Source organism: Mauremys mutica, chromosome 1 (assembly GCF_020497125.1).
Source record: "Mauremys mutica isolate MM-2020 ecotype Southern chromosome 1, ASM2049712v1, whole genome shotgun sequence".
Taxonomy (NCBI): Eukaryota; Metazoa; Chordata; order Testudines; family Geoemydidae; genus Mauremys; species Mauremys mutica.
The window spans coordinates 223,466,551-223,481,920 of NC_059072.1; the positions used below are offsets into that span (position 1 = coordinate 223,466,551).

General features: G+C 38.4%; 1 protein-coding gene across 5 annotated transcripts in view; it reads right to left on the bottom strand.

Moving 5' to 3' along the window:
* The window catches only part of CNKSR2 (connector enhancer of kinase suppressor of Ras 2), a 362,143-nt gene that overhangs the window by 125,831 nt on the left and 220,942 nt on the right, over window positions 1-15,370 (bottom strand). For all 5 annotated transcript variants that reach the window (XM_045012122.1, XM_045012114.1, XM_045012050.1 and 2 more), the window contains 2 exons: window positions 14,134-14,267; window positions 10,063-10,274 (listed from right to left, as the gene is read on the bottom strand). In XM_045012122.1, coding sequence (XP_044868057.1) covers window positions 10,063-10,274; window positions 14,134-14,267 — 346 coding nt within the window. The remainder of the gene's footprint in view (window positions 1-10,062; window positions 10,275-14,133; window positions 14,268-15,370) is intronic.

Consider the following 15,370-nt stretch of genomic DNA (forward strand, 5'->3'; position numbering starts at 1 on the left):
CTGGAAAGTTTTATTAACTGACATTACTAGAAAGATTTCTGTAAATAAATATACAGGAAGACAAGATATACAGTTTGTCAGGGCTGAATCCCCACTCTGTCACTTTGAATACAGAAGGTGGGGGCCCTCAAGGATTTTAAAAATTAATACTTGCCACTCCAGGCTTGTATTAAACACCCAAGGTTACAGCTTTTCTCTGACCTTGGCTTGGTAAACGCTGCCACCACCCAGATGCAAAAAACCCCTTGGACCCAGGAAGGAGCACTTGCGAATTCCTCCCGGTACCCTCAAGCCCTTTGACCCCCACTCCGGGGAAGAGCTGAGAAAGAAAACAAAGGAAATTAGCTGTTGCCACCAGCTAATCAAATGGCATATGCACAAACCTCTAAGGACACCAAAAATCCAATGCTGTTCTTAAAAAAGGTAAATTTTATTAAAAACAAAAAGGAAGAAAATACATCTGGAACTTAGGTTTTTGCTAGATTTTAAAAGAGCAATTCCAAAAATTAAGCACCCAAAATAGCTTTCTTGGGGGCTAGCTTAAAGGTTACAAGCAAACTAAAGCATCTGGGGTTAGCACAGAGGAGCCCACAAACCTTAAAAAATAAACAAAAATAAACCTAATCACGTCTTCCTATACATTCCTAATTTACTTACATATTTGAGTTGTTAAAAGTAGTTCTAGATATGATCAGATGGTTTTCATATCAGGTTCAAACTTTACACAGAATTCCTGCTGCCCTTCTCTTCAGCCCGGAGAGAACAATAGACAAAAGGAAAGTTTATTTCCCAATTTTAAAAAGTTCTAGCCTTCCCACTGGCTCTTTTGGTCAGATGCCCACTTTTTTTTTTCTTTACCTGGGGGACTTTTTAATAATAATTACAAGCAACATCTAAACACCACATTCCCTCCTCTCTTAAGAAACTCTCCCAATTAAAATAAACATTATTGTTCTAACATAGGAACAAATAGGAAACAAGACACTATACTTCTGGAAGAAATATTACACTGAAAAGACTGTAGATACTACATAACAATCTCTAGTCCAGACAGGTGGTCGTCTGGGTCTGACAGGCTGTCTCTCAAGCCCTGGTTCCAATGCAATGTCTTGTTGTGTTGATACTACGGTGAAGTCATCCAATGAAGACTGGGTGTTGGCATAATCTCCTCTTGGTGCATAGGCAGGTGCAAGATAAGAAGCATTCCATACCCGCCCATCAGAATGTCGATAGGTGTAAGGTCCCTTCTTCTCTATGATTTTAAGAAGACCTGTGAATTTATGGTCCCCTTTGCATAAAATTCCAGGTTTTCGTATTCTAACGAAGGAACCACACTTAAACTTTGCTTCCTTAGCACCCCACCGCTTGTCTGTGAAAGCCTTATAGTTGCTTTGTTCTGTTCAACTGTTTTTCTCACATCATCCTCAGCTGGGGCCTCAGGTTGTGCCTTTAACAATCCAGCAATGTTCAGTTTAGTATTCATCTGTTTCCCAGGCAGTAACTCTGCGGGTGATCTTTGCGTTGTGGCATGTCGTGTAGCCCGGTATGCTTGCAAGAAATCAGTAGTGAAGGGTATCCACAATCGCCCTCCCAGTTTAGCCATTTGCAAACTCTCTTTCAAACTTCTGTTAAACCGTTCGATTTCCCCATTGGCTTGAGGGTAATATAGGGATGACCTTCTGTGTAAAATGATCCTCTCTGCTAGAAAAGTTTCAAACTCCAGGGAAGTAAATTGACTCCCATTATCTGAAACCGGTTCTTTGGGGTTACCTTCCCTGCTAAAAACTGAAGAGAGGAACTTAATTACTGTAGCAGAAGAGATTTGCGATGTAAACGCTACCTCAGGCCATTTACTGAAATAGTCTATTAAAGTGATGGCATAATGACAGTCAATTGGAGCAGTCTCAAAGGGTCCTACAATGTCAATCGCCACTTTTTCCCATGCAGATTCAGGAAGAGGAACAGACTGTAATGGAGGGATACATATCACTGCTGTCTTATCATGCATTTGGCAAGTGACACAGGATTTTATGAGTGCTTCAGTTTGAGAGTCCATCCCTGGCCACCAATACAGATCCCGTAGTTGTTGTTTGGTTCTGACAATTCCTTGATGAGTATCGTGTGCTAGGTGTATGAGTTTTGACTGTAATTCTTCTGGCACAAGTAGCCGGTGTGCACCTTATAGCACACAGCCATCGAGCAAAGAAAGTTCATCCCGAACTCTAAAATAAGGCAGCAAAATTGGGTCAAGGTTTTTAGGGTTACTGGGCCAGCTCTTTGTCGAAAATTCCCATAGTTTTTGTTGGATTGGACAAGTTGAACAAGCAGCTTGAAATTGTTCTCTTGTAACTGCAGTAAGAGTGCTTGTAATAAGCGCAACTCATCCTACGGTGGACCATCTGGTGAAGGCAAAGGCAGACGAGAAAGGCAATCAGCTACCACATTTCTGTTTCCAGGCTTATATTCCAGTTCATAATTGAAAAAGAATAGTCTTGAAGACCATCTAGCAATATGATATCCTGCTCTTCCCAGTCATCAAAGGGCTGTGGTCTGTGTACAACCTGAATGTGCAGCCCCACAGGTAAGTTCTCCATTTTTCAGTAGCCCAGACACAAGCAAGTGCTTCTTTTTCGACTGTAGAATATTTTCTCTCAGTATTACTCAGTGTCCTTGAAGCAAATGCAACAGTCCTCTCTGGGTTGTCCTCATGAAGTTGTGTGAGGACAGCCCCAAGTCCATAATCAGAAGCATCAGTAGTTATAATTGTGGACAATGCAGGACTGAATAGCGCAAGTACTGGACTATGTACAATCAAGTCTTTCACCATTTCAAAACTAGCTTGTGCATCCATTATCCACACTAAGGTGGAACTTCTCTGTAGTAATTCTCGTAACGGTTCAATGACAGAAGCATAACTGGGAATGAATTTTACATACCAGGAGGTAAGCCCCAAGAAGGAACGTAAGGTTTGCAAATCTGTTGGAGGAAAAGCATTTGAAATTGCCAGGATATGATCTGGATCAGATTTTAGTCCAGCCTGTGAAATTGTATGCCCCAGAAAGGAGAGTTCAGTTTGTCTAAATTTGCATTTGGACCAATTGAGCTTGAGGCCTGCTTTGCTGAGGCAGTTTAGTACAGACTGCAGGTTATTGTCATGCTCCTCAGTAGTATTTCCAAACACAATAATATCATCCAAATAACACTGAACTCCATGTTGATTCTTCAGAATCAATTACATAATTTTTTGGAAGGCACCTGGGGCTGATGCGAGATGGTATGGAACATGTTTAAAACAAAATAGCCCTCATGTGTAATAAATGCTGTGAGGTCTCTGCTATCTTCATGCAACATAACCTGGTGGTATGTGCTCTGCAAATCAAGAGTAGAAAACATCTTTGCTCCACGGAGTTCTGCAAATACTTCTTCTATGTGAGGAAGAGGATAGCTGTCAATCACAATAGCTTTATTTGGTTCCCTTAAGTCCACACAAAGGCAAATGCCTCCACCCTTCTTCGGCATCACTACTATAGGTGAAACCCATTCCGAGGAGTTAATCTCTTCAATAATGTCCTTTTGAACAAGTTTTCTAAATTCCTCTGAAACAGCTTCCCTGACTGAAAATGGTAAGCGCCGTAATTTCTGTCATACAGGCATCACATTATTCCACATTTTAACTTTTCTCCTCAACCTGGTGTTGGGTCCCAGTTGAAACTGGTCTGTGTACCGCAAGAGTGCTTTGCTGAGGAAGAGCAATTCGTCCATTAACTACCCTGAGATTTAAAGCAGCCAATAAATCTCTGCCAAGGATAGGAGTGCCTTTGTGGACAATGTAGAACTCTGCAGTTACACAGCAATCACCAAAAGTAACTATTGCTGGCAGGCAGCCATGTACTGGAATATGGTTTTTCAAATAGCACACCAACTGAAGTTTGTTTCAGTAAGAGGCACATCTTTAAAGTAATGCAAATAGATGGAATCAGATAGTATATATCCTGCTGAGCCAGTGTCCAACATTAGCTGAATAGAGTGTGATTTGCCTGAGAGTATGGCAGAAACTTTTACAGTGCACTTTATCAGTTCTGGAATAAGTGCAGTAGTGGTTTTGTCCACGCTCAGCACAGTAACATCTGGTATGGTAACTGCATGCACCTGTTGATTGAACTGGCTACTGCGACATACTTTAGCAAAATGCCCAATCTTTTTGCAATGATTGCACTAAGCTACTTTTGCTGGACATCCTGTGTAGCTTGCAAGGTGTTGTGGGGATCCACAGCGAAAGCATGCTTTTACTGTATTTTCCATTTGCTGATTCAGTGGCTTTTCATTAGTTTTCCTCCTGCAATTGTTTGTCTGCAGCGATAGTGAGCTTTTCTGCAAAGGAGTCACAGCCTGGACTGTGCCTCCTGTATCCCTGCTCATTATTTTGGCTTCAGCTGTAGCTGACTCAATCTGAATAGCAATGGGTATTGCTTTTTCTACTGTAAGTTGTGGTTCTAGAAGTAAGCGTTCACTTACACGAAGCATAGTTGTTTTCTCAATGAGCTGGTCTCTAATCATCTCATCTACCATATTCCCAAAGTCACAAGTTACAATCAGACTCCTCAGGGAAGCAATATACTGCATTATAGTCTCCCCTGGTTTCTGCTCACATTGGTGAAATCTGTAGCGATTAGCTACTACATTCACTTTTGGCACAAAAAAGTTCTTTAATGCAGTGAGTGCAGTCTCATATTTATCATCTGCAAGGGGAAAAGTGTAAAATATACGCTGCCCTTCTGCTCCAAGGCAGTGGATTAGCAGAGCACGCTTTCTTACTTCAGAAATCTCTGTAGCACTGATTGCAAGCAGATAAGTCTCAAACATATGGATCCAGGCAGTAAAAGCAATTGGAGGCTCACCTGGGCTTTGCAGAAAGGGTGCAGGTGGGTTCAGAGGCAGAAGATCCATCCTCATCGCCAAAATGTTGTAGCAACCAGGCAAGGTACTAACAAACTTCAACAGGACTTTACTTTTAAAGTGGAAACCTCTTTACCAAGCTGTTGCTGCACCCTCTGTAACTCTCACTCTGCCTCCTCAACTCCTTCCCCCTCCTTCCTGTTTCCTGTCCTTTCAGACTCTCAACAGCCAGTGCTCCCAGTTCTAATAATTACAAGCAACATCTAAACACCACAATTCTCTTCTGTGATGCACTGTACTGAACTCAAACCATACTATACAAAAAATACTGCGTCTACCACAAGACTTTTCATAAAGCTGTAATAAAAAACAGGTAGGTCTGATCATTACCAAGGACCACATTCATAACAAATGTTTTCTCTGTGTGCTGATTTCTAAAGCTCCATATTTATTCATATATGAACTATCCATTGGATTGCCTAAATGATCTCCTTCTCATGATGGCAAATTTCATTCATCTTCCTACTCTGCCAATCTCCTCTTCAACTCACATGGATCCTTTACAACAACTTTCTCTAACGAACATTCTCAGGGAAACTTCTAATTTGGGATGTAAGCTGAAGCTCTCAGAGGTCAATTGGCAGTAACTGTATGGTAGTTACCAATCAGTAATAGAGAACAAGCCAGAAATCTATCCTTTAAAATTGTCAAAAAATCAATTCCCTCATTTCTGAAAAATAACTAAGTCTTTTTTATCTCAACTGAAGGAGCAGGCCCAAAGGCATTTAAAAATGATTGTATCATATTATTGATTATGAGCTTGTGCTGAAAACAATTAATGCTCTGGACTCTCCAACTCCATTTGGCATGCACTAGTAATTCACCACAAAACAAAACAAATTGTTTTGGTTTTACACATTTCTGTGAAATCACCCAGGTCATGTTCATATGCCACATATAAACCCTGAGTTGATAAATTACATGTGGAAAGCTTTGGGGGCATTTTAGTGACTGGAACGTCAATACTCTTAAAAAAATAAGTACATTTTAATTAATAAACACAGAAAGGGATTGAACAGTACGGTGTACACAAGAGAAACAAATTAAATTACAATCAACTAACAAAGATGAAAGGCTCTATAGAAGGATTAAATAACCCCACTGTTTCCCAGTGCTAACTATGATCCACATATTTATAGCTCAGTCCTCACAGTGGCAACTGGGAAAAGTATCATGTAGCATAATAATTGACTCCCGGGCAGATCTTTAAGCATCCCAGTGTCTCTATGCACCTGAACTTTGGCCATCTCTACTCTAGATCTGTGGCATTCAAATCCTAATGCAGCTCAGGATGTGACTGCACTCTAAAAATGAAACATCCAGTTTTAATAGCTGTAGCTAAGTTGATGTAATGCCCTGAGCATTTCAGAGAGCCATGTGAGCTGTAACAGAAAATGTGCACACAGTTTAAAATTAGAGGGATGATGAGAATTTTGCAGGAGGATTTATATGTTGTGACATTTTGAACCAAGAAGAGATATTGCACCAGACTCACAAAAGTGATACCCAGTAGCAAGACACTGTGGTACACACCCATTAATTATGCTGCATAGGTATAAATAGCAGTTTAAGCGTCTGACTTAGAAGAGGGCACAGTCTAGCAATGTAGCTCAGTTGAAGGAACACAACTACTTTTCTGAGCTAATAGAGAAGTGAGGTGAAAAGTTATTACCCCAATTTCTTTTAGTGATATTCAGATTTGGGGCTTTTTTCACAAGAGTATAATCACATAATGATTTGAAAATGAACTATAATTCTCCAGATAAGACAACATCTTAATAAAACAATGAGTACTACTTTCCCCTCCACCCCAGTTAGAAACATCATAAGAAAATACACACATGCCGATTTTTATCTACAATAATATGGAGTTGTCCCACTCCAACAACAGTCTAATTCTAAGTATGAACAATGAAACAAAGAATAGTCTCTTTAGTCTGCTCCTTTGGGCCAGTGTAGGCTAGCTACAATAGATTCAGTCTTTGAGAGAAAATAATGTTCATGTGGCTCAGACCAGCATACTAGAGAATTTGATAATCAACACCAATTACTGATTTGAGATACATGGAAAACTCACCTATAGTCTTTCTAGCGGCTATCTTAGATGGAGAATGTATTTGAACTACATTTTATTTTGACACTGATCTCAATAACAACTAGTTTTAGGGGTGGTGGAGGGGAAATAGGTGAGAAGAAGCTTTAATCATTTAGGCCTGAATCCTTCAAATGCTCTGTGAACTATTCTTATGTTTAAAGTAAAATACATGCATAAGTGTTTGTAGGGTATGGGCCCTTAAAATACAGTGACAATTCTTTTCAGTAGAAAAAAATTAAGCATCAACATGTACATGGAAACATAGTTTCTTTCAGCACTTGGGGGCAAATTGCAGACAAACCCTCAAAAATAAATAGAATTTACAAAGAGCAAAAATCTGATGCACACAAATATATCTCGATAGCATTTGTCTGTATGATCAGCTTAGTTTAGAAAAGTATTCTCTGAAACCACTGCGCTCATGGAACAATTCTTATATATCTGGGATCATATTGGAAATTTTTCTTTTTAAATAAAGTGAGTGAAAGGTGCTACCAAGGAATTCCAAAGTACTGTATTGTCACACGTTTTATTTTACTGCAGAGGAAATTATTATTCTCAAAACACTAAGGGCCATGCTCATCCATCCCCATGAGAGAACAGAAGGAAATAAAATCAGAGGCAATAATGATAGGGACAGTGGAACATAACAGAGTAAATGCCACTCCCTGCGTTCACAGCATCATTCAGATATCTGCACCTTATGTCCAATGTTGGGTGGTTAAACATATTCAACACAATGGTCACAACCAATATATACTTTTAAAAAAATGTTAATGCTGCAACATGTCTGTTACTTCAGTAGACTGGAGACACACAAACATTCATATGGTATTTTTGCTAAACGGTTTAGTTTTATAGGTCCTTATGCTTCATGCTGCCATCATTCCCTTTGGCTGCTATAACTAAATGATGTTGGTTCCCTCAGTTACAATAGCAGCAAGCAGGTGGGAATTTTACTGCTTTGAAAAAAGAATTCTGAGGGATCCTAGACTACCCCACCCTGCAATTTTTATTTTATATAGAGAGAACAATCACTTGCTTCTACTTGTTTTGACTCTTTCCTTTTAAAAAAATAAAGTGAGGGCTGGGATAAAACTGACAATAACTGTCTTTAGGGATGCTCCAGGGCTCGTCTCCTCCACTCTTCTCTTTTTTAAAAGGCACACTCTGCAAGCGGGTGCATCTTTATGAAAATGCATCCTTTAGTATTCTGTATGTGTATTACACAGAGTCCTGAGAATATTTTATACAGCTTGAGTTCAGTTTGTACTTTCTCTCTCAAAGGATTTCAAAAGCTTGGCTGCAATCAAGGACTGAGTATGGTGTACTGAATCTGTGCACTGTGATAAATTAATTCTACTTTGTCTTCTCCTCAAAAGGAAGGTGGTGTCAAGATTACCATAATTATTCTGACATGCATCTTACATTGAACTTAATAATTAAAATAGAACAGCAAATGCATTGGACAGTATTCAATAATGTGCTCAGCTAAAATTACAGCAGTCAAAACGTCTTGTTAAGGGCAGTCTGATTCTCTACACAACAGTTATGCTCAATACATTCTGATTATTTTTTGGAGACAGACAAACCTTAGTTGAATTCCTTTTTTGGCAAGGTAAAGGTATGAGAGTGGTAGCATAGTATGTGAAGGAGTGGGTACAAACTAATTTGTCTCTGAAATGGCTCAATTTGCTTCATCACTACATTGTAGTGGTGAGAAGCCCACTGGTATAAGCCCTGTCTGAATTTGGGCAGTGAGGAAAATTCCACAAATAGATGCCTCAGTTGGACCTAAAACAAAAAGTATATGGTCCTATATGATACCGGTGGACTCCTTCCTAACTTCTTTCCACACCATGGCAACTTCTCAATTTTCAGCAGGAACAGAAACAAAGTTCTTCTGTTCCAAAGCTGTGAAAATGTACTACTTCAGCTAATGCAGAGGCTCCAATAGTGTGATAGCTCTATGGATTATAGCTGGGGTTTTCAAAGGAGCCTAAGGGTGTTAGGTGCTCAGCTCCCATTGGTATTCCTTTGGAAGTCCCATCCTATATCTTCTTTGGACCAGCCACTAGAGGGAGACATGAACAGATCTGAAATTCGATCCAGCAGAGCACAATAGTGTTGTGTATATTTATTGATGTGTGTGCACACACACACACACACACACACACTTGCACACTCCACATTACTAGATGAAGCTTTGTTGTAACCATATTGGTTCCAGCTTACATCAAGACCTGAAGATGAGCTCTGTGGAGCTTGAAAGCTTGTTTCTTTCACCAACAGAAGTTGGCCCAATAAAAGATGTCACCTCACCAACCCTACGGTGTAGAGGAGTACTGAGTAACCTGCATGCTGGGACAATATATTAACTTCAAGCCACGAGTGATCTATTATAATTAAAAAGTTGTTACAATCCACATACTTTAAGGTAAGCAAGAATTCACCTAATGTTACAAAATGTAGGCAATCAGTCATAATTCATTTTTGGAAATAGAGGAAAACCACAGGACAGTTCTTACTAATATAGCCATTTTTAGAACCTACGCAACATATGTCATTATGCAGGGAACGACTTGCATCCTGTATCCTTGTTGTAAATAAATTGGTTACTGGCTGCTTTCCTTACACAATGGTACTCAAAGTTATCTCCTGCATACCCTGGAAGAAGTTGTAAACTGGGTTAAGAATAGTAATCCAATAATTTGGAAGGTGAAGCTGGTAATATTATTAAGTACAACTTTCTGGACAGAAAAATTGTTTGACAGTCATCATAAAGAATACGGAATTGGACTAATCTCCCATTTTTTATGCCTTAAGTCATTCAGTAAGGTTTTTTGACACACAATATCAAAAGCTTTTAGCCTGAGATCTTCCCATAATAAAATTAATAGAAAATCAGATTGATACACACATAGTTTCTATTTCAAAAGGACACATAAACCAACAAATCTACTAAAACTAAACAAAGGATTTGGATTATCCTTATTAGAACAATGCCATACCATACGTTGGAGTGCTCTCTCTCCTCCCAGAGCCGCCTGTTCTTCCTTTCTCATATTCATAGCAGTATAAGACTGCATCTTCTTCAACCACATTAAAGCGCTTCCGATATTCCTGGTCAAGAAATGAATTTGGAGATTCGGAACCCTTATGAACTGGCTTGCCCACTATATGTCTGCCAATATCATCACATGGAAGATTTCCTTTTTCATCCCTGTAGTAAACAAGAGAGATTTTGAATGAACTGAAATAGGACTTTTTTTTGTCTTGAACATTTTTTTAAGAGTGTGGGTGCATATAAATATTTATATGACCAAGAAATAGATAATACTGATCTTTGGGGGTTGCACTACTATGCAAGCTGTTCCATATAACTCTGGCAATTCACTTCAATTGCATTCTGAATTTACTCCTTCCCAGTCTTAAATCGCCTGAATTCTGGATATGTTGCAAAGCCCATCTATCATTCTTGGTCTTTTGAGAAGGGAGGTGGACAAGAGGGCTTAGATGTTCTGCAAGGTAAACTATTATTTGGATTTTTTTAAAACTAGCATTTTCTTTTTTCAGATAAGGAGATGATGCTTGCTTTATTCTTTTATAATTGATTTTTAATCTGTCAAAGGCTCCTGGAGTCACGAATAGATGACTTTATGTTGTAAATAAAAATTGATTAAATATACAGAATCCAAGTGTGCCACTTAGTGGGTCACCAACAGCATCTGCATGCCTCAGATTGTCCTTCAAAGTTACCCTTCAAAAAACTGACCAGACCAGATCCTGTTTAGCTTTTGAGATGTGATAGTATATTAATGTAGCAATAGCCACCAAGAACTCCATGAACTCCTTAGCTTGAGTGATGAAAAGATTGTTTCTGGAGTTGATAATCCCGCATTCTATCCCTACTTATGATGAAGTCCTGGGTGACCACAGGATGAGTTAAAATGACTTCTGAAGTCCTAGGCCCATCTAAGACAGCTAAGCCCCAACCTTTACTGAAGCTGTAGTCACAATCAGCAGATACAATAGTCAAAAGAATAGCAAACTTCACACATTCATTCATTGGGGAATGAATGTAGTCTCTTTAGCTCCAAAACCAAAGACCCCTACTATAAAGAAGAATAGTTTCAGTTAGTTGTGGTAGAGTTTATAGCCTCTTTGCAGGCATTGTAAAGAGTCTGGGATCACAAAAGGAATCACCTTAAGCTCAAATTTTTGGAGCTGAAGTTCCTCATTTCTAACTCCCATGCCTCACATATGCAGTTCAGCTAGAGACTCTGGTGGCCATTTGCTGTCATAATTTGTTACATACTGACACCCAACTGCTGAATATGAACCTGAGATGTTCATGCCAAAATTTTGCTTCACTGCATTTGCTGTGGGAGAAATATATATAAGTATTCGCTAACTGTACCTATGAAAATATGATGGATGGGTAACTCTGTTCAAATAGAATATATGAATTCTAAATGACTGTTCCACAAAGAAGATAAGCTCCAACATTGTTCCAACTACACATTCTCTAGTTTCACTGATAACTCTTGTCTCTGCTGTTTGTGCATATAGTCAGACCCAAAGGTGGTATGGCTACAGAGATATATAATATACATTGAAGGAGTGAATCCCTATTATTTTCCAGTAGCAAAAGAATTATTGGTTTTGTTGTAGTCAACCAAAAATGCACACAGTAACCCAGGAGAGCGGCACCAAGCTATTTGATGGTACACAAAATAAAAATGAAGAGATGCATAAATACATATAATTATAGACAAAAGACTGCTAAAATGCCAGAACACATCTTTCAATCAAGTCATATTATGCAATATATTATGTGATGGGTTTGTGAAGTGAACTACCATTCAATAGGATTAAACTGACAAAAAAATTACAGAAATGCACAGCTTAATCATGCAATAAGCTTAGTTTTTTAGGTGCAATGAACTGATAAGTAACTGATATAGTATTTCATTAGTGTCGGTCCACACACCAACCCTACCATAATTTATTGTTTTTATGTCTAGAATAAATCATATAAAGGATGCATTTTCAAACATCACAACTTATGTGATAGATGGGTTATCAGCTGTTGAAGTAGGATTGCACATTAAAAATGCTGTGCAAAACCAATTCATTTTCTCATTTAATAAAATTAATATAGTAAAAGAAACAGAGCTAGATATGCAATAAGCAGTTTATAGGCATTAATTCTCTGAGCCATATTTGAATCTCAGTTTCAAAGATAAAAAGTCTATAGTCTATAACTATAAGGTTTACATCTAAAGAGAAACCTGAAGAACTCTGACTGCTTTATGTGCTTTTCTTTTAGCCTAAAGTGTTTAGAATTAAATCTTTGAGGCCTGAAGATAATTTTTCTGAGGGTACAATGTTCTTTCAGTAGCACTTGCATAGAGATATGGTGACATCCAGTTACAAGATGAATTAACAACATGTTGATTCCCTATGGGCATTTCAAATAAATTAGAAGAATAAATCCTTAATGAGAAACTACCTGTATTGTCTGTCATTTTTTAAAGACACAAATTGGAATAATTGTTTAAGCAGGGGCTAGCTATGTTGCATACTACATAAAGTGGTAGCACATAGCATTTTTTCTAAAAATAAATGATAGACTAGATAAGACAATGGAGTGACCAGGAATGAATTACAAAATTCAATTCATGGCTTCATAGAAGAATTGTGACATCATCAAAACCATGAACAAGAAATTCAGTATTCTGACTCAGAAGGTCTTCAATATCTCTGGAGAATAAAGGATTTCTCATAAATGCACAATTCTCTTCCCCTGCCAGTTTAAGCTGCCATTCACCTCACCCTGGGATAACCCATAAGAAAGCCTTGTCAGCATCAGGCAATACATCTTATCAACTGGCTGGAAGGGTCACTGTTGAGTGACTCTAATCACCCCTAAGGAAATATGCACATTGTTCTCCCAACGTAGCCCAGTAAATGTAACAAAAGACTGCCAGGGAAAAAAAAGGCTTTTAAATCACTATTTGGTCATATAATGTTCTACACACACTAATACCAAAACATTTTAAGAAAAATCTGTTCCTCTGAATTTTGTTCTCTTGCTATTCTCACGGTGTATTTTAAGGCATCTGTATTGCTTACAATGCATATTTTAACAAATGTATTTATATGCTATAATATCCATATGGAATTATTGGAGAGGAACAACAGAGTATACTGCAGTAGCATACTGAATTGGATGAGTGGTAATAGGACAGTGTGGTAAACCGAAGGATGAATCTGCTGCTGCTCTTCTGACTCCTAACTGGAGGCTGACAGCTCAGTCAGAAGGAAAACGTTCAGTGACACAGAGGAGGACAGCTGGAGACTTGAAGGGACAATGATGAAGGTGGCTGTTTCAGCTCAGAGTGGCATATATATTTATGGAACAATTGGGTAGCTACAGAATATAGAATGAAAGTCATACCTCAAATATTATCCTAGCAATTTGCTCCAATTATGTTATACAAAACATATCTAAAAAAAGAATGACCATGGCTGTAGAAAAGTAGCAATCCATTGCAGTAAGAGCCTCTCCCTTTAGCTCAAGCTATAGAAATTCACATTTTTAGCTATGGAATATCCCAGTTCAATCTCTGTCACTGGCTCAGATGGCAGACATCACAGACACAAAGTATTCTTTCTAGTTTTGCTTCAAGGTTCAAGACAATCTTTCACTACTAGGGATTAGGATGACACCACCATGGGGCAGATTAGCCCACATCTACCTACTCTGAGGGTCTTGCACCTTTCTCTGCAATAAATGGCGTGGACCACTGCAGGAGGCACAATGCCCGACCAAACAGATCATGGGTCTGATTCAGTGTAGTCACTCTTATATTTCTAACAACTAGTCGAACTCCATGGGAAAATATCAGAGGCCTCATCCTCCAATCCAAATACATGAATACGTACTTTCAACAAGTGTAATAATTTTTCTTATATTTAACTACTGTCTTAAATTTGTTTGAATGCTCAGTCTTTTACAAATGCCATTCTTTGTCCATAAACTGTAGGAACCTGCAACATCATCATTAGCTTTTTACCTGGGAATATAAGGCTCTGCCGGAGGAGGGGGTATGTAGAGATCTTGGAGTGCTGAACTGTCTCTTTTAGTGGGTGTGCTGATAGTGCTGGATGGTGTAGCAACGCTGCTTGTAGGACTTCTAGGAATAAGTGGCTGGTTAAAATAAAGAGAGAAAAAAACCCACATGGGCATCTATTATATCTAGCATATTCTTAGTTTCACATGAAAATTAAAATTAAAGACAAACTTTACATATACTGATAAAATAAAACCTAAAAATAAATACTTTTGATATTATATGGTTGTTTTAAACTATCTGAAAAACTATTCAGATTAAAGAGAAGGGATAGTCACAAACTATAAAAGGGACATGAGTTATGCTTGTGAAACAGACTCCTCTTCACATCCTTTCTCCTTCTCTCTTGCTTAGTACAAGCTACTCTATTGCCAGTGCCCATAAAAATAGTCATGTAGGGACACCACTCGAAGCTTCACAAATTTAAGTTACCCAGAAGCTAGTGACTTGTTTAAACTCTAGTTTTTACAATAAAGATTGTATAGGTATGTATTAAAAAAGATGTCATTTAAATTCAAAAATACCAGCCCTATTATGTAAGAAATATCTGTGGAAGTTTTGGTTTTTCTATGGCTTTGGATACTGCAGCTCCGACTTCATATCTTCATAAGCAGAAATATTATGATACAGAGCAAATGGGAGTCTATTATTCTTCACTCTTCAGGGCACATTTCCACCAAATAACACTTCATATGTTTTTGAGCATTTTCTACCCTACCCAAGCCTTAGTCAGGCAGTGAACACCTCCCTTGCAGACTATGCCTGGGATTCTAGCTACCATTCCAGCCTGAGCTTGGCGTTCTCTCTCTCAATAGCTCTGATTAACAGCCCCATCAGTTCTCACATCTCTTTCTCTGAGTGTCAGAGAGAGAAGTGCAATGAAGGAAATAAGAGACATGCCAGTTTGGTCAGCCTCACAATATTTCTGCTGACTAGCGTTAAGTTTGAGCGTTTATGCTAACTACACTCAGAAAATAAAGCAAATGCCATTATTTTGATCCATGCTGAGTAATTCTAATATTAAAAATGTGTTGGTTTTGATTTTGTTTGATTTTAAAGTGCTCACTCTCCTTCCATTTGTTAAAAATAAATGCCTTGAAGAATAAATCTTACAGGCTTGGAAGTATACAGTGGTCACGACAGCTATAGATTCCTCACGTACATCATTGCTTTAGGACAC